This window comes from Aedes aegypti, chromosome 1, assembly GCF_002204515.2.
Source record: "Aedes aegypti strain LVP_AGWG chromosome 1, AaegL5.0 Primary Assembly, whole genome shotgun sequence".
In the NCBI taxonomy this organism is placed as follows: domain Eukaryota; kingdom Metazoa; phylum Arthropoda; class Insecta; order Diptera; family Culicidae; genus Aedes; species Aedes aegypti.
In genome coordinates, this window is record NC_035107.1 from 146,831,372 (window position 1) to 146,857,273 (window position 25,902).

The 25,902-nt window shown below is 35.9% G+C and overlaps 1 protein-coding gene across 14 annotated transcripts in view; it reads right to left on the reverse strand.

The window, feature by feature from the left end:
• Nucleotides 1–1,145: 1,145 nt before the first annotated feature.
• LOC5576012 (cytoplasmic dynein 1 intermediate chain) overlaps nucleotides 1,146–25,902 on the reverse strand; it is a 47,549-nt gene continuing 22,792 nt past the window's right edge. For 6 of the 14 annotated variants that reach the window (XM_021850372.1, XM_021850399.1, XM_021850395.1 and 3 more), the window contains 5 exons: nucleotides 19,925–19,972; nucleotides 7,597–7,746; nucleotides 7,377–7,533; nucleotides 6,949–7,321; nucleotides 1,146–2,387 (listed from right to left, as the gene is read on the reverse strand). In XM_021850372.1, coding sequence (XP_021706064.1) covers nucleotides 1,569–2,387; nucleotides 6,949–7,321; nucleotides 7,377–7,533; nucleotides 7,597–7,746; nucleotides 19,925–19,972 — 1,547 coding nt within the window. In that variant the 3' untranslated portion in view covers nucleotides 1,146–1,568. Of the gene's footprint in view, nucleotides 2,388–6,948; nucleotides 7,322–7,376; nucleotides 7,534–7,596; nucleotides 7,771–19,924; nucleotides 19,973–25,902 lie in introns of all 14 variants that reach the window. The other 8 variants (XM_021850423.1, XM_021850420.1, XM_021850398.1 and 5 more) reach the window with 2 other exon arrangements.

The following is a 25,902-nucleotide window of genomic DNA, read 5'->3' on the forward strand; positions in this document are numbered from 1 at the left end:
TTCACACAATTGTGATATTTTCACGCCAATTTCGATCATTCAAGGGTGTTATACTAGCATGAATCTGTGAGTAAATTAAATTCCAACTTGTGGTAAAAATTTCAATGGATTTAATGAACTTTTACATGAGAAATTAGATCCAAAAGGGAACATCATCCACCCAGCGTAATGAAACGGTGCATCGTTTTTAGCGTTGAGTACGTCGACTGTGGGAGCGGTTGTGTCAACGAAATGTGATCGGGGTGGTGGCGGGACGCATACGCCACTAACGCCATCTGTTAGCTTATTGCCACTTGGCGATTTGTGGCGGCCATGTTTTTACACAAGTGGCTGAGTCTAACTTGAACGTCTGTCTGCGGTTAAACTCTAAACACAAATTGTAATTGCTAAGGTAAAAATAAAAATAATTGAAATTGAAAAAATAATGACACTAGACATTAAAACAATGTTTTCGAGGTCGAATCCGATGTGGCTGTTATTGCCCCATTGCCCTTATTATTGATCAATAACGGCGCCGGTATAGTTCTTACAGTCAGTTGGGATGGGGAAGGAATGTTAGTGTGTGGTGATTGTTGCTTCTAGAGACCGAGAATACCAAAATCACGACGGGAAGGTTGTTCATTAGTGAGGGAAGAAAAAAGATCTGGGAGTCACCTTTGGTCGGTGGTGCGATTTATGGATAAGAAGAAAAAATACAACAGTAACCTGAAAGTATTTTTGCATTTTTTTTTGTCTGGTGGTGAAAAAATATTGGTAGAACAATAAAAATGTACGTCGATATTTACAATTGAAACATTTAAAGTTTATTTTTAGTAATGACGAGCAAAGGAAGGTATGTGTATGTTTACATTATATGAAACAGGAAAAAGGGATCATGTCGACAGTTGAAGTGACGAATCAACTGTTCGAAATCATAACGTTGCCGCGACAAAAATGTATTATCATCAGCATGGAACGAGCTTTCTTGTTGATAATACATCCTCGACTGAACACAAATATCTTTTCGCACTCGAACATCACGACACGACACGGTTGAACTTGATTCTGTCGCTCGTCCTACAAGAGCATGCAACGAGATCAAAAGAACACACACTACTCAACCTGGTATCAATCTCGGAGTTTCGGAGAAAAAAACATTAACAAGGTCCTTTTCTGATAGATAAATTTTATTACATCGTAAAGCCAACATTTGATAATAAATATTACGGTTGTTTTTTGCACATAATATTAGTTAGACTGAGTTATCATATCAGTTGCCTTTATTGATGGTTTTTATATGATGTAGGTAAGTTTGCAATTATTAAGCGGTTATGCTGCCTATATATGGATGAAATGTTTACAGTTATTTTCCAGTTCTGTAGTGTTGAGCCTTCATCAAATATCTTTCAGTGTTGAGTCCCTCTAAAAAAGCACGGATGTCAGACTTAACTTCTTCAAATTACAATTGTTACCAGCACTTGTATTTCGTAATGAATATTCACATCTCGTCCGTCCATTATACTGACATGAACTATTTCTTAGCTTGGTTTAAAGTCCCTATCGAATCCTCAATAGGGCCTAATTGAATTTCATATAAGCGGTGATGCTGTTAGTGATGTTAGGGAAGGTGTCTGAGGGATTGGTGACTTCTTGTCAATGTCATCAAACTCATCGTTCTGATTCATTTTCAACTCGTACAATACAGAATTAAGCTTATTCCATTCGTCCATCCGAGGGCTGGCCAAGTTATCTGCCACATCGTAGACATAAACGCGACCTGCTTCGTCACCAACGGTCACATGCAATCCCGAAGGTGTCCAGGAAACTCTATTCAAGGCAGGTTGGCCTTCCACCACAACCGATGCCGTTGGAACTTCTGTATCTTGATTGAGATTCCACAAATCTAGTCGACCACTGCCATCAACTCCAGCGAAGAGAGCCGGATGAATAGGGGACCAAGCGACATCCATCACATAATCGGAATTATCTTCAAATGAGTACAACGGCTTGTTATCTTTTAGACTCCACAGTTTGATGGTCCAATCGATGGAGGATGTCAGGAACAAGTGCCCAAAGTCAGGCGACGATTGGTTATGATGTGCCGAAATACCAGTGACAGGTCCCAAATGCTTTTCGTACGTTTCCCCGATTCCGGAACGATTACCGTGACGGCAGGCTGAGTAAACGTATCCGTCTTCGCTACCGAGAACGAAATTGTTGACTTCATTGTGCGGGAAGGCCATGCAAGTGACAGAAATCGCCTTCGATTGTCGCTGTTGTAGTTCTAGGACGTCCTGCGGTTGCGAAAGCATATCCAAACTCCACGAGCACAGCTTGCCGTCCGAACTGATGGAAATCACGTTGTGGGCATTTTGTGTACCCACCATGGAAAGACAGTACACCGGTTGCTAAAATTAGAGAATTTACAAAAAAGTTCAATGATCAATTTACCTCATGTCATACCAAGTGTCCACAATTAAATACAAACGTGTAATTGATCATCATCGATTGCGACCAAATTTTGATCTTATGCTCATTCACTTGAAACATGCAAAAAAGTCATTTTTTATGTCTATCGGAACACGGCTTGGCCTCCGTGATTTCAAATTTGACAAAAACCTATGGTTTTGATTAGCTTCTTAAATTTATATCTTCGAAACTATTAGACGTTGAAAAAAATGACTTCCAGCATTTTTTACGAAAGACTTTTGATTTTTTATACAATCTTGCCAAATATATTCATTTTCAATCTTTATATTTTGGATCTGCTGGTAGGTATTAAATTTTAAAAATTTCGATTTAATTGTGTTGATTGGGCTTTTTCCTGCCGAAAACACTTAACTCTTCCAGGTGTTTTGAATGAGTCCCGAGAAACAGTATTTTGTAGTTAAAACCGCCCCGAATTTTCCATTTAAATCTCAAGCAATATTGACGGAAACTTCTGAAAGCTATTCAAAATTAAAGAAACAGTCATTCAAGTCATCGTGCAACAGCTTGGGTTCACCTGAACTTACTTGAAACACGAAAATTCTGTGACAGCTCAAACCAGTAATGTATGCGCCATTATTTGCGTTTGAAAAGGCTATGAACTATGAACCAAAATTTCGTGAGTGCTGTTCTAAGAATATAAGATTACGATTCTAATAACACATTGATTTAAAATTTTGGTCGATCCAATGCTGAGGAAATAAGCTATGTTTTCTCAGTGTGTTTTTTTGAAAAATGTCTCAACTTTAAGTAAAAATTTAGTACGCATAATTCAAAATATGTTTTTGAAAAAAATGCATATGAAGAACGAATAACTCATTGCCTTCTGAATGCGCCATAGAGAGATTCAATTCGACGTTTTTTCACAGAGATAACACTTTTGTATGTTTTCAGGGTGGCCACCGAATTTCGATTTTGAAATTCCCGCTTTTTTCCCGGTTTTCCCGGTATATTTTACATAATTTTCCCGGTTTTTCATCTATTCTTTCGAACAACTTTAATTGAGTTTTTCTGTATCAAAAATCGTTTCTATGAAAAGCACTGCAACATTTTTTTTAAATTGGTTTAAAAATTTTCAGTTGTTTTTTTTTTTCATAGTAATTTGATTGTTTATCAATAGTTTCACTATTGGAACAATAAGTTGACTATTAGATTGTCCTAATCTGTATGGAATCTTATTCCGAAAACTATGGCTATAGTATTCATCTGAATCGATTTGTCAAATCAAAATCAATGGAGCTCTGGAGCTACCTATCATAGGAAAGAGATGGTTAACTGTGCTAATAAAACAAATCCTACTCTAGAAACGACAGGGATTTAATTTGAATGTTATTTGAACCCTATTTACCAACAATATGACCTTTAAGCCAAACTTCGAATTGACAAGTTTAAGTTTTAAGATCTACAGAATCTGACAACCGTTCGCGGTGAAGATTTGATGGATTGTTTACATTCTGGTAATGATAAAACGATCACAATTTCAGCTCAGAGCTCTGTTTGGTTCTCAAGACTCGTGCTCTTGAAATTTTTAGATTTGGCTTTGGCTTATCATCATCTTAAGTGCATCTTAATGCTGAATTTCAGATATTTGGCCGACAAAAGCCCCAGGTGTCTAAGTAAATCATCAAGATGCCCAAGTGGTTTTTACCGTAATTGAAATTATTTCAATTCTTAATCCTCTGAATTTTCTTCATAAAAATAAAGAGTTCTCTAAAGCAAATAAGTTTAAGGTATGGATGGAACAAGGCCACACATGTAGAAGCACTTACCTAGTGCTCGCTCACCGAAAATGGTCATTTTTGACATACACACACTCTCTCGTAATGCTTTTTGTATGAATATTCTACACATTTTATACGAGCTGTAACAACTTGATCGTATATTAAAATCGTAAATGAGCCCTTATTCAAAACTTTGTCGATTAGATCACTAGTGACATATTAAAAGCATTTATAAATAGGATTGTTTTCCAGATAAGTTGTATTGAGCTAAGATATTGAGTATTGAGATAAGATATTGAGCAATTACAGAAGAATGCTAAACCAATCTGCAATAAGTAATTCAACTTCGAATCAAAACGTGTGTACAAAATATATAGAGAAAAATTCAAAAAATCGCCTTGACAATGCGAGGACGAAAATAAAAAAAAATGTTTCGAAGCATTGCTAAGAGAGAAAAGAGTGAAACATTTTTAAGAAACATGGTGTAGCATAGAAGAAATTGAATCATGAATGTTTGAAAGCAACTGGTTCCAAATTGCGGATGCCTCATGGAAATATCATTAAACATAACTACTTTCTATATCTTATTTTGGAGGTTGGTTTGTAGATTACTGCTTGAAGATGTTCGTTCAAAACGATTTTCCCGGTGATCGCCTCAAATTCCCGGTTTTTCCCGTCTTTTTCCCGGTGGATCCAAATTCCCGTCTTTTTCCCGCTTTTCCCGGTTCGGTGGCCACCCTGTGTTTTGCAAACTTTTGCACGAGAGGGTATATTTAACTGAATAAATTGTAATTCAGCCTAAAATGTTACTTGGGTACCTCGCATTTAAGTAGTAACAACTACGAATTGTACGATCCTCTATGCTAATGCTCAGCTTTATACATTCAAATATATTTTGAAATGTCACTTGTTTTCAATTTATTTGATGTTTTTCTTAGTTTGAAAGGTTTGTTTATTATTTGATTCCTGAGGAGCTTTGAATACAATAATTGAATAGATTGAGTACAGGGCTGGTAGCGACTAAGTATCTCTATATCAATAACATATAAAAGTTGCTTTTCGTCCTTTGTTTAACTCAAAAAGTATTTAATACATTTTCTCGAATACTCCTTGGAGGATTTTTTGAGCAATTCCTGGGAGTAAATGTGGGTGAACTCTTAAAGGAACTCGTATGAAAATGCCTAGATAACTGGGGAAATTAACGTAAGAATGCTTGTACAGCTTTTTGGAAAATTCCTAAACGAATTTCATCAAAAATACTGAAAGGAAATTTTACGGATGTTTACGGAGTTCTTCTTAGGATTATTTGGAAGATTTCGTAAAATAATAATTGGGGAAATCGGTGGGAGAATCAATCAAAAATACTCAGACTAAATCCTGAGTTAGTCTTTGGAAAATTCTTTGGAAGAAACACCGATGTAAGAATTTATGGAGAATTGGTGGAGGAATCACAAGAGAAATTTCTGGAGAAATTTTTAAAATTATGCCAGTTGAAAACTTTTGAATTTGAAGCAAATATTAAAACAGACAAATCAGTTTTCTTCAAAATAATCCACAAATTTAAAAAAGTAAACGCATAGCTGATTTATTTCCCAAAGAAAACTGCTGTGTTTTACTTTGCTGATTTTGTTTTGACATTTGCTCTAATTCAGTTGTGAAATTTGGCCCAATTTTACTTGGGCCTTAAAACCTTTGAGACCATAGGACTCACTATGAGCAGAATAAAAAAACTGACTTTAAAGACCATTTTGGTTAAAAGGACTTTAGAGACCTTCCGTTAGACATAGGGACTTGCATTAAAATAGAGACCAGGGCTAGCCCTGTAAATAATACGTTAATTCAAAAAACGACGTAAAACCTCACTTTTTTTTCAAAAAATGTCGTAAAAATAAACTGAATCAATTTTTTTTTTCGTGCAGAGCAATGTTCTACATGATGGTTCGTATAATCATAAAACATTGAATAACACAAAACCCTTTTTACGTCGTTTTTTTTTTTTTTTTTTTAATTAACGCGAGTTTGTTACGTCGCTTTTAAATTGACGCAGTTTTTTTTACGCGGAACGCGGGGCGAGTCAGACTGCTTGACGCGCTCGCTTGGTACAAAATAAGCAGGAAATCATAAGCATATGAAGGTTTAGTATTATAAAAATAAAATCAATTTTAACGGGACTTGATTTTTTTGTTTTTTTTAAGAGCTAAGTCCTGAAAATACATGTGAAGTGGTGTCGTTAAGTAACATACCTTATTTTCGTCAAAAATGTAGATGGGACACATATGCGACCACCGGCAGTGTAGTGACGAACCATCTATAGTTTGTTTGATAAATACCTATATGAACGTATAACGTTACCATGATAAAAATATGTGATAACATATGAATAAAACGAGCTCACCAATTGTTAATCGCAACTTTGTCATCAACACGTTCTACGCACAAGGCAGATATATATATATATATATATATATAAAATCATTCGTGTCAAAACCCGATTTTATTCAAACATGCTGGAAGTCAGTTTTTCTCTATGACCAAAAGTTCCGAAGATATAAATTTAAGAAGTTAAACAAAATCATTGGTTTTTGTCAAAATTGCAACCACTGACCGAGTGATGGTCCGATAGGCATAACATTTGAGCTTTTTGCATGCTCCAATTGAATGAACATTTAACTAAAATTTTGTTAAAATCGGTGTTGGTTGATTACACGTGTTGTGGACACCTGACGTGGAACAACCCATCTAACAATATCCAATAACTTACCGTGTGTGCATTAGTGCTCAGAGGGGTCCTCTGGATGGGTGTTCGCTTCTGTACTCGATTGTCCCACAGTACGATCTGACCGGAGTAAGTTCCACCCAAAATCAAATTCGGGTGAAACTTGGCAAAGCAGGTCGACATGACGGCGCTCTGACAGTGGAACACATCCTCCGGGGTGTGCTTCTTGAACTTTGTGTTCCATACGATGACCACTCCGTCCGGTTCGTTGGGCGATTCTTCGTTATTGTGATAGGAAGCTACCATTAGCTCCGGGTGGTGCGTTGACCAATCAAACGAAGTGACGCATCGATTTTTCGACCACCGATCACAGTAAAATGTACGATTCAAAGATAATCGTGCAAGGGAACGTTCATCGCTAAAACAAATGGTTTGTGAGGCTAAAACAATGACCGTTACTTATGGGATCTTACTTTATATCATCAGTATCGCCTCCTCCAATATAATCCATGTAAATATCCACTTGTTCGGATAGAGCGCGTTCCATAATTTTACCAGTCCTTAGGATGAACCGCTGGAAGTCTTCTGATAGTATGATCATCTGTTTTTGCTCCGCGGACAGCTCTTTGACTACAATGAGGAAAATGGTGTTTAGGTGATCATATTTGAAACTACCATGGGTACAAAACTAACCTTCCTTAACTTCTTCCTTTTTCTGTTCTTGCGGTGTGATTGCCGGGGCCACTTCCTTGACCGTTGGCAGCCCATGGGGTAAAATGCCCGGCGGTAGTTTCGAATGGAAGCCATGATCGATATGAGTCAGGGAGTTCTCCTCGTCGTCACCTTGACCATCGCCAAAAGTAAGCACTGCATGAGTAAAACTAATCTTGCTCTAGACATCTGATAGCGTCGCAGCGACATGGTATATATATATTACATTTACACATTTGGGGTTAGTCAGACATGTGCGAAAGCGGGGGAATCAGGACTGTGCAATGGCAATGAAGGAATGTGAAAGGATATTTCAGCAACAAAACAGTAGATATTTGTCGGTAGTAAAAAACAATAGCAGCGTTGTCGGTATTACCAGTATTACCAAACAAAAGCAATTTTGTCGTTCCTATACTCCCATATCTCAGTTGCAAATAATAACATGGAAATTCAAGTAAATTAATCATTTTTTTATACTCATATGCTACTAAACTATGTTTTTGCCACATATAACCCTCAAATCTAGACATTTTGAGTCCCTTTCTTATTTTATTTTTCATAACAACAATCTCCAGAGTTTTTACCGTATTTTTTTTAAGTTTTGATGATAGAAAATATTAAACTTTCAAAGTTTGTTTAAGGTATTTACAATTTTATTAACACAGCAGAAATGTTGCACTTGGATGCAACTTTAATTAAATTTAGATTATTTTAATTTGATTTAACATATATGTAACATTTTGTTTGTAAAAATATATCACTAGGTTTGAAAAAAAAAATGATGAAAATTGACCTTTGTGACTGTGAGATAAATATGCATAGAACGGCAGTAGGGACAATGGAAATTCGCAGTAAAATTCTTTAAATTTCACGGGTGACGAAGGTAATGAAACTAAAATTGCTCGGCTTTGTCGCGGACCCATTCAAATTTTGCACTAAAGCGGTGTGTTAATAATTGTAATTTGTATTTTGCAGATCAAAATAAAACAGTTTTTGCCAGAGTGTTATTTAAAATTTGAAACGAAACAAGAAATCAGAATGAGCAATGTTGGAGGAACCTTGCTTCCTAAATAAATAAACCATTTACATAAGCTAAAAATTACTGCGTTTTTCATATAAATTAAAACGATCAAACAAATTTCGCGGATTTTTCTGTATTTAGCGTGAAGACTAAATTTTGTGAAGGCCGAAATCGCGAATTTCCATCGTCACTAGTTGTAAGTGTCCTGAAAAGCAGCTTTGATGGCACTTTTTCTATATACGGTTTATATTCATAGAGCGAATTTCACCATAAATATGGTTTTATTCTTTAATGAAGAAATAGAATCATAACGTTTACACAAACACAATGAAGACTAGGACAAGAACCTTTGATACGCAGCTTGTGGATGATGATCACGCTTTCAATATTTATACGTCCAGAAGAAGGAGGATCTAATAGGAAAACAAGCATTCGAATAAATTTCAAGAGCCAATCACTGAATTGATTTGAAAAATTGATTGTTCATTGAAAGTTTATATAAATAATAATTCATGGAAATCACTAAAATATTCTATTTTCAAAATCTAAACTGTTATAGTAAAGTGGCGTAAACGTTATTCTAAAAGAAAAACGTCAAAAAAAATCCCGCATCTACAAGCATTATTAAACTTATAATCCAATAACATCTGTTATCTAATGTCATATCGTAAGGACGAATGACAAAACTAGCACAAAAAAAAACAACACTAAAAAAACATTTTATTTATTTCCCCCCTCTGACTTTTTGAGAAATTTGAAGGGGAGGGGGCTGTGACAAAAGTAAAATTCCAAATTTGTTCCGGCCTTATGGGAAAAAAAATACTTCTCTGAGGTATATTTCCACAAAAGGGTAAAGTTCGATAGCCAATACATTCATAGCCTGGCTGATTTCTAAAGAAATTCTTGATCTGGTGGATCCCTTGTTGAATCCAAGGAGAGATCTTTTCAACAGACAAAAAAAATATTGTTCTCCTATGAAGCTGGCTATTTTTTTTTTTTTTTGACATAAATCTAAAAAAGCAACGTGTTTATCAAAAATCTCGTTTAAAACTTAACAAAAATCTTTCTAATAATGCCTAAAAGGACCTCTCTATTCATTTATCCATCAAAAATCTTACCTTGAATAATGTTAGAAGACATTTGTTGAGAATGATTTAATGAATTCGCTGTAAATCTGCAGAAATCTCGCCAGGGCCCTCATAAGAACTCATAGATCATTCGCACCGCCGCTCACTGCCCTGTGACGACGGCGTATCTGTCTGCGAAGCATAGCTGTCAGTGAGTATGTTGGTACACAAAAGGGAGAAGGCAAGGACATAAAGAATAGTCAAACTAATCGTCCAGAATTAGTATCATCACTTATTCCAGAAATCCGCCAAACGTAATTCTCAATCAAGATTTCAGTAGATCTCTCAAGAAGTTTGTCATTTTTGTTTTGTTTTAGCTTTTCGCCAACCTCTACGAAGCTTCTAACAAATTTAAGAAAAATTACCCAAGTATTTTTTTTTCTGAAATTCATTAAAACCTTATTAGAAATCTACTAACTACTCTGGGGACGGACCTGGCATAGTGGCTAGAACACACACTTCTCACGCCGAGGATCTGAGATCGAATCCCATCCCCGAGCAGGCATGGGAAAATCAGTTCACGTTACATTCATTTTGCACTCCTGAGCCAACGTGTCTTACCTGTGAAGCCCGATCACAGCAACACTACATAGAAAGTGTCGCTCGTTCATCCCGAAGAGAGAGATAAAATGCAGACAAGAAAAATTAACCAACACTCTCTGATGTGTGTGTTCATTTGTAGATTCATTCGCATCAATATGAGTCGCGCTGCGAATGTATCTCAACACAATCACAAGTGAATGCAATCTTTCATTCTCCGTGATTCTTTCGGGAACGTTTGTAGGATTGTTTGCCGCGAACGTTTGTTGGTCGCGCTTTGTGCTGGTATCTGACCGATGCAAACAAAATAAATAAAAACTACTCTTCGTATCGAATATGTCTACTGTCCACTGTCCAGCTTATAGTTACTGGATGAGGGTGGACAATTAACTAGGCATTGTACACAAATTACGTAACGTAAAAAGGGGGTGAATTTTTCGTTACTGCTGTTACAGGAAGGGTCAGCGTTTCGTAAGCAATTTACACAACTGGTGATATAAACTTCTACAACAACAAAAATTTTTATTGGCAGACGAGAGGAAGATACGTATCATTTTCAAATAAATTTGCAAAACGATGTAAGGGGTCGTCCATAAATGACGTAGCTTTCTAGGGGGGAGGGGGGTCTTCACGAATTTGTGACGATGTGTGACGAGGGGGAGGGAGGGGTCCTAGCTAGCGGACGTAGCATTTTAAATCATGTCGGTAAAAAGAAAGGCGCAGAAAAAAAGCATACAGTTATTTTTTATCAAACTTTTTTTTTGTTTGACTTATAAACTTGTCTTATAAAATGATGATTCAGCTTCAAAACATTCGTATGACAAGATTGAAAAAAATCTAGGAAATTTTAGATTTTCTTGATAAATGCAATCAAACAGATTTTTAAAGCTTTCAATAATTATGTAAATATTACATTAAAGTCGTGTCTAAATTAATAAATTTATAAATAAACAAAATCCAAGTTTAAAAAATTTATTAAAATTCAATGCTTTAACTACTTGAAGAACATTGTTTTCTCATTTGTTAACAAGTCATAAAGTCAGCCGTTTTCAAGAGAATAAAATATGCTCTTTTTGGCAAATATTACATGAAACAAGATATTTATTTCGTGTATTATGCATTCACTGTTACAGGAGATCTCCACTCAATCAACTCATCGATTTATTTTGATGTATCAATGCTCTTGATGGAATAGCCTGAATATTAATGTTAATGTTAATATTAATATTAATATTCCACAGTTATTAACTGAGAGCTTACTATGCCAATGACCATTTTTACATGTATATATCGTGTGGCAGATACGAAGATACTCTATGCCCTGGGAAGTCGAGAAAATTTCCAACCCGGAAAGATCCTCGATCGGTGGGATTCGAACCCACGACCTTCAGCTTGGTCATGCTGAATAGCTGCGCGTTTACCGCTACGGCTATCTGGGCCGCATCGTTCAATTTAATTGATAATTCGGTTATTTAAAGATGTTTTTAAATTATTTAACTGTTTCATTATAGGTTGTGTAAGTTTATTTTAGTATGAGGAACGATAATAAAGTTCAGCTGAAATATTAATAGAGATCAATAATTTGTATAATAATCGCTCAAATTTTCTAAACATTCTAAATATTTCAAGTGCAATCATTTCTTTATCTGGCCACTGATTGCTAAATGAATTTGAATTTGGATGATAATGACGAAGATTCATTTAGAATTAAAATATTTTGTTGTTCATTTTTATTGAAATCTATTTCCTTACAAAGAATAATTAAAAAAAAACAATCCTCCAATAACAAAATTTCTGTTCAATATACTAAAAAATATATTGTACCCTACAGTAGCGCAACCAGGATTTGGTTTTAGGAGGGGTTTTGCAAATGTTAAAATACTTCTTGAGAAGATATTTTTTATAAACAAAATCGACTAGAAAAAATAAGGAATTTAATTTAAAGAATTAAGAACGATTACAAAAATAAGCATGATTCTATTTAAAATTGTTCCTTAAATATGTTTTCGAGTTTTCCAATAAGAATGACTTCTAGAGTATTTTTTAAACGCAGCAATTTGCAATAGGAATATTGTAACAGTAGGTCGAAAGTAGATCAACATTCGAAAACTCAACTGCCGGTAGAAAACTTAGTAATTATCACTTCTTAGAGAATTGGCAATCTATAAAATCGAGTCAGAAGATTTTATGTACAAATATCTTACAATTTTCAATACGACCATTAAAATTTGTTTTTGGATTACTTTTTAATCTGATTGATATACTATTGAAGTGGGACGCTAATGCATCCATATCTCTAATGGACAAATCCGTGTCACATTTTTTTTTTCAAATTTTTTTTAACGAACGCTTTACATTCTTGAGCTTGAGCTTGAGCTTGATTGGCCGCCCGTGGTTGCTACACTCCAGTATCGCCAGATCAGCTGCACTTACACAAGGAACCAATCAGATGACTGCTTGGGATTAACAATAAGTGCTGGTGATCTTCTATTTTTAACTGGCTCCCACGGTTGACCGTATATACCACTGCGTCAACGCCAGTTCATGCGGGAAGGGTGAAAGGGTGGGGTAATTTTTATGGCAGAGAGGCTTGCTGGTTTGGTTAGCAGACTGCCTATGTATCAGGCGTAAAGGAAGGCATGCTTCAATGATGAACGAATGGAAGTGTAGGGAAACGGTTTATTTCTGTCCGTCTCGGTTTCTAGCAAATGCTTTGAACTGTGATAGATACATCAACTGTGATATATTAAGAGTGGTAGATAGAAGAAAGTGAAGATACAACTACAAAGTACGAGGAAAAGGACGGGCCTGGGATTGAACCCATGATTTTCTGCTTATGAAGCAGAAGCGGTAGCTAATAGACCACCAACCCCGTCTTCGAACGCTTTACTTTCACGATTTACTCAAAACCGAAAACCAAATAAATCAATAGCATTCGCAGATATTTCATCTCCGTAATCTTTAAAAATCAAAGAATTCTGAAGGTTGCAAAATTTAGCAAAATGTTAAGGCAGTCAACTATAAGAATTTTGATAATTCGGATGCTAGACCAATGAAAAAGTTCCAAAATATCTTAAGGTTTGCCAAACTGTTGACACAACGCCTTCAGTTTGGTTTTTTAAGAAGGCTTGAAAATTGTGTTTTTATCAGTAGTAATGTAATTGTGTTTTAAGAGTAGTAATAACTCTTTTAATTTTGTTTTTATCGAACTTCCTGTAGAGTTTAAGAATAAAAAATCACAATTTAGGAGAATATAACTATGAAAACCACCGACTTTCCCAGTTTTAATAAGAAACAAACTAAATTACTGCTCTGTAGTTGTAAGATGTGTAGTGTTGAATTTCAAAAATATATTGGTAAGTCTTAAAATTTTACGGCGCTGGGGGGGGGGGGGGGGTGACCCCCCCCCCCCTCGCCTGGGTTACGCCACTGGTACCCTAACTCAACAGTAACGAGCTTCATCAATCCAATCATTTTTTTTCACATTTTCTATAGTAAACTTGTTTGTCATTGTGACAACAGCAAAAGAAATAAAATTCAGCTTATATGAAACTGGACACCAAAATTATGTAACAGTAAATATGTTTATTTGAAACTGGTTTTCCAAATTACTTCTGAGCGCTACTGTATATCAAACTGTTAGATTAGATTATCCTTACATTTTAGTCAGTAATTAATATCAAATTTTGTATTGAACTTCTGAATTCCAATTTTTCGTTTCAACCCAATTGCTGAGGAAAACAAATAAAAAAAATATAGATGGGGGGGCGTGCTTGATATGCTACGTATTTTAAAAGGGGGAGTATCAGCATTTGTGACGAATTGCTACGAGGGGGGCGGGGGTGTAAATCAGTAAAAAAAATGCTACGTCATTAATGGACGGCCCCTAAGGTATTCTTGAGTGAGCGTTATGAAATAATCAAGCAGGGGGGATAGGGGTTTGAAAATAACAAAAAGAAAAACAAAATAAGCAAATTGGCCAACTGCGATACTTTTATATTTTGAGTTTTTCGCTCACGAAAAATGGGTTTTTTCGAAACCCATGCTTCGGAGCTAGATCGAATAGGGTGCTTTTTGTAGCACACCCAGCTTCGCAGTCTAGCACTCTATGCCGGGCGTTAGGTCTAACGCAGAAAAAATGATTTACGTGATTCGTTGGTTCTGGATTTAAAATGCAGTTGCGATATGAAAGTGTGTAACCGTCATCGATCATATTATAACACATAAGCATTCTTTCCAAATATTACATAAGTTTTTGTAAATAATGAATCTTAATAATCTGAACAATACTCCCAGACGGGGCTACTTTTGATTCTAGGGGCGGATACTCACGTTTTATTAGCAACATAAATGTTGTGTCTTTGGCACTTATAACAACCAACATATGCTCTACAATCAGTCATGACCCAATTTGTTTTTGGAAGAAACAGCCTAATAAAAATCGATTTCTGATGAATAAGGACGCATTCCGATTGCAGATCTGTTTGTAATGCTTACCAAACCCGACACCATTCCGATATTTGTCAAGCCCGAATTCGACCATTACCCGATATTTAATTTTTAGCCTTTCAAATCCGACCCGCTCCTAAAACTGAACAAAATAAAATTTTCAAACTCGAACCCGACCATCTCTACTACCTATGTATGTAACGCATCATCAGCTGCACAATTTGCGGAATCAAACAGCAATGCTATGGATCGAAAGAATGAATACAATTTCGCATTCAGTTGCGAACCAAGAATTGAATCACTTGTGAATGTTTGAGCGACAGCCCTGCGATCCAAAACAAACAAGCGAACTACGATCGCTTTGATTCATTTCTTTTTGCGTTAGTCATTCGCTGTTCTCATTCTTTCGGTAGTTCATCTGTATTTAGAGTCGTAGTGTTCCATTGGGAGAGGAACCATGCGACTGCGAATGAACAGTTGGAGCCTGACAACACACTGAACGGATTCATAAAGAAGAACGTGAATGAATGACTTTTCCCATAGTCTCTAAAAATTTCAGTTACGGTTTCCTTTGGAAGAGAAGTAAAACCGTTGGTCCCGAGATGAACTAGCCCAGGGCTAAAAATATCCAGAGTTGCTCGCTGTCACTATCAACGCTTAAAATTTGCTGATTTGTACAGGCCGACTGCTATACAATTCGGATCAATCTATATCACATCAACATCATGCTGTATACTCCATCACCAGTGCATTGATGGCGATAGACTATGGATATCACTGATGGGTTAAGTTTAGCCTTAAATTAAGCAAATAAAATGGCAATTTATCAGTACGATATTTTTGACATTGCTGCAAATAGATTAAAACTATGTGTTGGTCATAGAAAAACAATGGATGACATGGATAATTACCACGTGATCACTCATTCTGCAGTGATTATGATCTAGAGTGCGCTGTCGCATCACTGCTGTTGGTTGTCAAATCAAAGTGATATTGAGAGCTCGCAAGTGATATTGATAGTTTTAGAGCATCAAAGCATAAAGACATTGAAGGTGAGTTGAAAATTGTTATGTGGCAGAGCCGCATTGAGAATTGAGGAACTGAAGTGGCAGAATGCCACTGACGTTTCCGATATCCAAAATATGCAAACATTAAATTGACTCGTTTCCCTGTCATCACTACTGCAAACATTTGCTAGGTATAATGTAAACAGAAGATTTTTTTTTACATCCGACGAGCACTATGAGTGCAGACATCAAGCGATTGCCCGGTATAATACATTCAGCATTTTCTGCAAAAGAATATTCGAAAATTGCACCAAAGAATTGAAGGAGCAGGGGTCTACAAAAGTTTGACAATCGTATTAGGTATAGAAAAATGCACGTATTTTTAAAATCCTACATAATCATAACTATGGCGTGTACCTTGGACTTAGCGACCGATTCTGTTTTCCGATCTTTTCTGCTTTTCGGTACTTTCCGCCTTTCGGTCTTTTCTGCCTTCCGGTGTTCTTCACCTTTCAGTACTTTCTGTTTTCTGGTATTTTTTGCCTTTCAGTTCATTCCGCCTTTTGGTAATTTTGTATATACATATATACAGCCATTCCATGAAAAACCGATCTAGTGGGTCTCCGAATTCCGTGAAAATTTGCTATTAAGGATACACGTATTTTTGGATTTTTTGATTAGGGTGACCATTTTTGAACCGTTTGACCGATTTTCAACCTTTTTGGACGAAATGAAGGCTAAAAATTTTGACTTTTCGGGAAAAATAAAAAAATTCACAAAAATTGTGTTTTTTTACATGAAAAAACTCAATAGTTTCCGTTTTTTCGTGTTTTGAAGGCCTCGGGACCAAAGGGGCTATTGCTGCTCTCATTTTTTCTTAAAAGTTCAGGAAATTTTACGTAAACTGTCAAATTTTCAGCGATGTATGTTTTTTAGTTTTTGAGATATATTTTTTTGAATCTAAAAAATCAGTCATTTTTCATCGGCACACACTGTAGATCTCAGCGCATTAGATTTGTAATGTTTAAAAAAAATCATAACTTTTGAACAGCTCAACCAATTTCCAATCTTTTTTTATGGAATGAAAGCTTAGCTTAAGGTATATATATATATATATATATATATATATATATATATATATATATATTATTATTTTTTTTTTTATATATATCCCAGTGAGCCGTAAGTTGTGAGACGAATCTGAAAACTGATTGCGATAGAAATGAAAACGATACGACGAATTGAGAATACGGCAAGATGCAATTTCATTGCATTATTTTCAAAACGACGAACAAGATTTATCCAAACCTTTCGTACAATGTGAAAGCCATTTTGGGTAAGAATTGTTTGGAATCGGTTTGTATCAGCATCATTCACTGCAATACTGAGAAAATTGCAGGTTTTCACTGATCAAAGCTTAATACGATGGATACTAATACATCACCCTACCGGATTTTCGTAAATTTGCTCACCAAGGCATCCGCGTTAGTTATGATTTTTCAAATTTTCATTCTGTAGTCTGCTAAGTTTAATTATTTTTTACATATAAAAATCAACAATCTTGCGTTTGGTATTGTTTTGAAACAAATTACAGGGCACATAATTTTTTTTTCAAACTTATTTTTATCCAGTTTTATGGTGTGGATCTTGGAGAGAATAATGTAATTATAATGTAATTATGTTCTGCTACATGTTTAAAGTAGTCATTCCTTGAAAACTAATTGAAAAAGTAATACCTTCATACAGTTTGAAGCAAACTTCATAACTATTTTTGCTTTTCTCTTTTCTCACAAATCCATGAAGATTTACGAGAATCCGGTACCTGTGTATTTAGGTACTTTGGTATAAGCATGAGCTAACTAATGGTTTTAGTTCTTAAAATTTCATAACTACTAGGCAGTGGGCTAACTAGCACTTTCCCATAACGCGGATAGATCACCTTTTCGTGGTGCGTTATGGGGCGAAGATCTACCAGTGAACCCTATTCCTGACTGCTTCAAACGAAGAGAACCGGATATTATAGTAATCAAAGGAACATTTTTTAGTCCTTGTTACATTTTCAAACCTTGTTGAAAGTGACAAGACTCGGTTTTCCCATTTGCCGAGAATGATCTTGAGACAAGGAAAAAAATGAGTCGAATACAACAATTTGTTTTCTAATCTTTTATTTATTTAGATCTCTAGTTTGAACAAGTAAGGACTAGGATTCTAAAGGACATGGACAGCATCGGTGTGATTTCTTGGCTTTATCAAGGGATCCGATTTTGACTGATAAAGGGGCGCTCCTGTGGAGAGTGTACCCACCACATCCTTCAAAGGGTATAAATAGCGGAACCTTTCAATTAGAATCCTTCCTGCGATCAAGTTAGGAATTACAAACGTAAGAAAACCGAATATTTTATCACTTCTCAATAGTGATAAGGTAACACGACATGTACTAAACAAAGGCACGAGGTATACTACAATAGATCAAATATTGGTCGCAGTGGTTTATGTTCCGAACAGAAAAAAAACTTACACTTAATGATAAAAATATAACCAAAACCGAAAAGAAATTTTGTTTGATTGAAGCTAGGATGTTTGCATATTTCATTTGATACTGTCAAATTAGACAACCTAAGCCTAAAATGCAAAGGTTCGACTAAGCGATACAAAATAGAAGTCAAAAATCCATGTTGTACTACATCGCAATTTCCCAAATAACAGACAAAATTCAATATGAGTGTTTGTAGTCCATCATTCTCATTTGAAAGTTTTGGAAAGAGTACTAAGCGCACCATTGGATCTTCTTAGCTTTATGAAAACTTTCGTAACTACAAACAAAGGCATACTGGCGTTAAGGTTCGATTCCACGAACGGTCGAAGATCTTTCGCGGGAAAACAGTTTTAACTTTCTGGTCGTTTTTCGAAATGCAAATATAAAACATGTACCTTTGACTCTGATTGTTTTCAATTACTTAAGAAAGTTACCACTTGCGATTTTAACAATTACTATAAGGTAACCTAATTCATAAGTATGCCTTAACAAGTCTAATGTTTTGAATAGATAAATAGGATGTAGGACTGAGGATAAGGGAAATTTTAATACTTCAAACGCCTGTTACACGATGAGTGAGTTCAATAGACAGTTGGGAATGAATTCAGTTGATGTTATCTGTGTATATTAGAGCATAAGCGGTAAAACGAAGGGATGCGGGTTATATACAGATGTTTCTCTAGCGTTGCTTTGTACAGAACAGAATAGAAACTAGTTGTAGTCTCCTTAAATTTAAAACTATTCGACGAGCTGAATTGCAAACATGTAGGCACTTCCTGAAATCCGTTCACTGATCAGTACATACGGTCATTAATAGAATAAAAATTTACAAACTCTAATTTCTCCACCCATTTGTTCGACATTGATCCCGTTTTAGCTCGTTCCTTGTGGAAAACGCATATGTCTTCAAATTGTATTACTCATGGAATGAACTAGCCTTCGATGACTCGTTATGCGTTAGTATATCGGTTCGATTTCCGCTGGATGGTTGGTTAGGTATTATAGAGTTTTATTAGACGTGATACTGGAAAAATGTTAAAACCCGCAGCGAAAAGCCGAAAACCAACAAGTGGAATCAGGAGTAGCAGGATCAGGAAGAATAGGACTTAACATGAAATTTGAACATTGAGTTTACGAAGCAGGTTTGGGGTAAATCCTATTCTGCGAAAAAAAAATCTACGTATTGGTAGCACACATATTTCAAAAAGTGTTGGATGCAGAATAAGGAGGAGATAAAGTGAAGAATGAGAATAAGGGAGAGCACTAGAGGTAACAGAGTGAAAAGGCAAAACATTCACAGAAAAGTCATTCATTCAAAAATTAACCTTCAAAACTGCAACTATAAAATAATATTCGTTAACAATATAAAATATATCACGGTATTGTACAAATCTATAGATAAAAGTGCATTTTTACGGCAAGTAAAATGAAAAACTAAAGCAAACGCATTCGCAAGTATATATTCATTAAGATACTGATCTATCTATATGTAGGTATATATGCATAAGAGTAGGAAGAAGGGTCATTCTTGGTTCACTTTATTACAAAAATATTAACAGGAAGTACGAGACTCTATATAAGCTGTTTTTAGAGTGACTAATAGGGATTAGTCATGTTAGGAAAAACCTACCTGTAAACTCATCCTCCCACTCTAAACCGGGGTTTAGATTGTATTCATCTTGAAACAGAAAGAAAGTTCAACTTTAACTTGGTTGTCGTTAATTATGAACTGAAGAATGGTAATTGATCATAGAGAGTGGGAAAGGGGAATAATATATCTGGTGGGAGCAAGCATTCTTTCCAAAGGATGGTAAGGGTACTAAATAAAATAAAGCAAATTTATCACGAGTGGAGTTATTATCTTAGCCTGTTTCAAATCACTACCTCCCCTAACAACTGATGCTGGATGCGTTTGGCGAGTTGCAATCTTATTGCGTTTAATTTTGCTTTTTGAATGAATGGGAACACAACATTGAAATGAAATGGCGAATAGAAAGTGATTGTGTAATTTCATTCCATATTGTCCGCGGTAAATGGTGACCCTTACGATTTATGTTACCATTTTTAGGAACGCAGCCAGAGTGGGATAGAACAAATGGTTTTCGCAGGAATGTTGCACTTTTATGGAATTGATGGAAATAATTTGCTTATTGATATAATAGACCTAGTGCATTGATTTCTGTAACGACATTTCATATTAATTAGTATTGGAAAAACTTTAATCGTGTTTGAAAACATATGATAGAAAGAATTAATATCGAATATTCAACGAGCAATCATCTTTACTCACTAGTTGTTTTTATGCCGGCTTGCATCGACTGTTACTCGAATCCAGGATAGGAATTCCTCATGTACAGCTAATTGTTATGCGTATAACGACTTCTATAATTCTATATCTTCTATAAAGGATTTTATGGAGCATTTCTTTTGTGGAACAAACTAAGCTTAAGCTGGATCGAAGTTTTACCCGGTTCGGTATGACTTGATGTGAAATATTTGATTCCTCCGAATTTTGACTTGAGTTTGAAGTTCAACACAGTCACTCCGGTTGAGCCATTAGAAAATTCCAATGATAACGAACGAAATAAAAACTCACCTGCTTGCATTTTCTAGCAGCCTAACTGAAGCTTAAGGTGAAACAATTCGGAATACAAAGATGACCGACTTGTGTCCCTACTGACCTCAAAAGCATTAAACTGAAAAAATAGTCGTCAAACGTTCCTGATTTTCTTATACTGTGCACTGTTGTACGATGCTTCCAATCCAAGTGCCTTTGCAGTTTTGGTGTAATATTTTTAAGCTGTTTCACCTTAAGCTATTGCTAACAGACATCGACCAGTCTTTGATATAAAAACAGCTTGGTTCAAAATGCACTTGTCGAACCCTTATTAGGTTTTGGTATGTGATGTAAAAATGCCAACAAATAATCAGTCTTTTACAACAAGTACTAAAACATGGTGGAGTACTCATCAGCTTTATGGGTTCTATAAAGCTCTATAACAATTCTCTTTGTCCTAGAGTATGGCTTTTTTGTTCTCTCAGCATCAAACCTTATTAAGTTGGAATGAATTCAATATCGTGCTTTGCGTATCGTCCTAGATCATGGTTTCCCAACCGGTGGTCCGCCGGCCCCTAAGGAACCGTTACGACATCTCAAGGGGTCGGTTACGCCATTGCAAAAAAAAAAAAATTGAAACGTTTTTTTACTAAGCAAATACTATTCGGCAAGGTAAAATCACGATCTAGTTTTTCCTCTCCCAGCCTTTTTAGTACGATCTTGTAAATGAAACTAAGATCGTTCCAGAAAGCATCCGTTTGAAATAACTTGCATATTTTCAGCCTTATCCTTGGTAGACTTACACAGCTTCATAAAAATTGTTCGTAACCCTGGAGGACTATTGGTGGAATAATTAAAAAATCTTTATTATATCCACACACACTATTCCTCAAACCCTTTCGAATCTATCAGCAAGATTCAGGAGAGATTTTCGAATGGGTTTGTCCTGGAATATATTCTGAAGGATTTTGGCAAGATCTGTTTTTGGAACATCCTTATCGGTACTTGGTAGACTCCTGGCTATATTTTATGTAGACTTTTTCAAAGGATGATGACAATATTCTAGCTTTGTCTGTGGTGGATTACAGACAGAGTATGCCTGTCAATAATATTTGTAGAATAATTCTGAGAAATTCGGCAGGTTTTTTCATAACATTGATTTCAAGAACACCAGTTTTCAAGGGCCCGCAAAATGTTAACAAAAGAAAAAACAACAAAGGGGGCGCAGCTTCAAAATGATTGGGAGCCACTGCACAGTGGTCCATAAAGCAGTTTTACGCGGAAAGATGCATTTTGAGTTTTAGAATTGGAACATACGATGTGCGTATCGAGAAGACCAGCAAGCGGATTCGATTTTCACATCGCCGGAGTTTAAGTTTCTTTTTTTTCCGGTTTTCGGACAGTGTACATCGAGAAGACCAGCAAGCGGATACCATATAGCTAACGGTCAAATGGTTCTACGACATTGTTTTGACGATCAGCTTCAAAATACTACACAAGGAAAAGCCGGTGAGATCTTTTCATGATGGATTGTATTATTTGATTATATTTCCAATATTATATGCATTGTGGGTTGGGTGGGACCATCAGGGCACCCGATTGAAGCGAGATGGATAGGAAGAGTGAAACTGTCAACTTCCTATCGCTAACATTTCGCGGTAAAAGGGCGGGCTCTTCTCTTCATCTATTGGGTCTTTCTGACAAACAAGGACTTGATTGTACGATTGTTTGTGTGAACTTGCTTCTGGAAGGAGATTTTTTTTCCCTTGCGGGTTTCGCGTAAGTGTCTCTGCTTAGAAAGGAGTATGATTGAATGCAAATAGTCATACAATCTTGAACAAATTGTTCTTTTAGAACAGGCCATTGCTATCGGTGGATACCTTGCTACAATAGATGGCTGTTTTAGTGAACCGATGAAGCTGAAATTTTATTGGGTTGTGCACTACATATATAGAATCATAGTGATACATTTTTCGCATCGATATATGGAGTGGTTCTTGGGATTTGCTTCTACAAATGGATAGGGTGATCATGATGACGTCCCGTGCGGCCTTAATGCAAATTAGGGTGGTCCACATCAGATAAAAGTTGTAAAAACAACCCTTCGATTTTGGCAGCATGAAAATTTTTGGAGATATTCTCCAAAGGAACATCTCTGGCTTTCTTAGATTTTTTTTTCTTATCTTTTAGATTTCAACCAAGAATTTTTGTAAGTGGCCAAGTCATCCATAAAATTATCCAGGTACTCTTCCAGGGATGAGACCAACGAATTATGACGAAATTTATCATCCAAGAACTTTTGATTAGCTTTGGCAGTGTGGTTTTTGAACTACAGAGCTCATATTAGACCACAATATGCGTCGTACTGATGTGTTTCTTATTGCAAAGTTGCAGATAGTTTGACCGAAAAAAACCCCCCCATGCCGAAGTGAATCATGGTAGTGCCCAAGGGGTTCTGCACCCTAAATATTGAAGAAATCCCGGATTTTTTTTTTGAATCACATTATAAAGCAATCTCTTATGAAACTTCTGTATAAAATCCTGGTGAGCTCCGGCTTGGACTCTTGAGGAAGTGTAAAATGATCGTCTAGCTAAGATCTGCGGAATTCCGTGGAAAACATCGAACGAAAGATACTTGTGTAGAAGTGATAGTAGAAATTACTGGAATAATTGCTGGTATGAAGTGTTAAATTAACTTTTGAGATTTTATTTGGGAAATTAATTTAGACATATTCGGAAGAACTGCAAACAAAAAACCATGGAGAATGTGTTGGAGAAATGTGTGGAGGAATTGCATAAGGGATTCGTGGTCGAATTCAACGATGAATTCGTGGCAGAAATCTTGATCAATTTTCTGGCATAATCCCTGAAGGAAGTCCTGGGAGAAACCGTTGATGGATTCTTGAATCCACATTCATCCCAATGTTGTGCGCATCTTCACCAAAAGGTCGTATAAATTTAATTTGCATCGTGCTAGAAGCACATTTCCAAACTATGTAACAATTATCACACTTTTGATTTCAAGAGCTAAAAGTAGTAAAAATGGTGCAAAAGTCCAAACTGATAAAGCAGTTTTCTCCTTTTAGATAGCCAAATCGAAGAAAATAAAAACACACAGCTCTTTTATTTGCCAAATGGGGACGGACCTGGTGTAATGGTTAGAACACACGCCTCTCACGCCGAGATAGTCACTAACAATTTCAGTGACGACTTCCTTCGGATGGGAAGTAAAGCCGTTGGTCCCGAGATGAACTAGCCCAGGGCTAAAAATCTCGTTAATAAAGATAGAAAAAAAAAATTGCTTTTATTTCGCATTTTTTTTTTTGAAGGCTGTGTTTTTATTTTTATCAATTTGTTGTTTTAAAAGGAGAAAACTGCTTTTTTCAGTTCTGACTTTTCTGCCATTTTTGTTGCGCCTTAATCTTCTGTTTTGCGTTTTTTTCTTCTTCTATGAAACGCTATCCAAGGACATCGTTTTTCGATCTATAGTGAAAAACTTCGCGAAAGCTTTCGTATTGCACTATTATAATCGAGAAAGGAGGGAATCTATCACTAATACATAGGCCCTTTCGAAAAAATACGCGAGACATGTACTCGACCGATAATGGGAACTTTTGCTAGCATACTTATAAGGTTTGGAGTGAGCAACAAACTCGTTTCATCGATATCCCTAGGAATCTAAACTATGGTCTAGAAGATCAATAATTCAATCAAAAATAACTCCAGAGGTGCATCTTTTTCTCTTTCTTCTTTCTTTTTTGTGCAAAATTGTTATTCACGATTTTATTTATATTCAACCAAGAATTTCTCTAAGTGTACCTCCGAAGAAGCCCCCAATGAATTAATACAGCACCTTTTTCAAGAATGATTCCAAGGATTTTAAAGATATTATTGGAGAAATTCCCAATTTTTTTAGGAGAAACCGAAGCTCAAATTTTCAAGAGCACAAATACGGAGAACCAAACATCCGTTCAAGCTGAAAACTTAAACGATTGATCACTAGGTGGTGGTGACCAATTGATTAAGTTTTCAGTTTAAATGGGTGTTCGGTTCTCCAGATTTGTGCTCTTGAAAATTTTAGGTTTGGCTTCGATCCAATGTTGTGCGCATCGACACAAAAAGGTGGTTTTTAATTAGATTTTCAGTGTGGTATTATTCTAAAAGCTTATTGAGCTCATATTTTGCCACACTATGTGTCGTATTGCAGGGCATATTATTGCAAAGTTGACCATTCAGTCTGTGTTACAATTAACAAAAATAAATTTAAAAAATGTTGCAGACAATTCGACCTTAAAAAAACCTTCGATACCAAGTAATAATGGAAGTGCCCAAGTAGTTCTTCTATTGCTTTACACTCTCCTTCAAACATTACAGTGCTATTGCTAACCATAAGGCTTCGATCCATCGAACTCGACGAAACCTCGATTGAAATTTTGGGCTATCATAAAGGCAAACCTTCGTAAAACATCTAAGGCAGGCCTGGTCCAACCTTTTAAAACCACGTACCAAATCGCAGAACGAATTTTGAGCTTCGGGCTATTCTTTAATGCACAGACCAGACAACCGCATGAAATCTGATTAAAGTAAGTAATTTATGGAAATTTCTTTTAGTAATTTCGAAAATAAAATAAATGCTGTTCACCATCTTGCTTTGATATTGCGAGAGTGCCATCCGAAATTGTGCAATAATCTCATCAAAAAGCCTACAATTCTTGGAAAAATTGTGTTATGAACTCTGTGACAGTGATTTCCAGGATTTTTTAAGTATCCTACTCAGAATTTTGCCAGAATCTTACTAGTACAGAGTTTTGAGAAAATTTTTTACAAGAATTGTGTTTAGGATTCCTTCAGACTCTCGCCTTCAAAAACCTACGTTGAAATTATTGAGAAAACTTCAAAAGAAACCAGCTAATAATCCTATTTTGAATAAGTCTAGAATTTCTTCAAAATTCCACCCAGGGCTATATTGGAACTTTGCTCAGGATTTTAGAATGTTACTCATCGACTTCAGAGTCCTGGCTATAAATCTATGTAAAATCCTGCACAAGTTA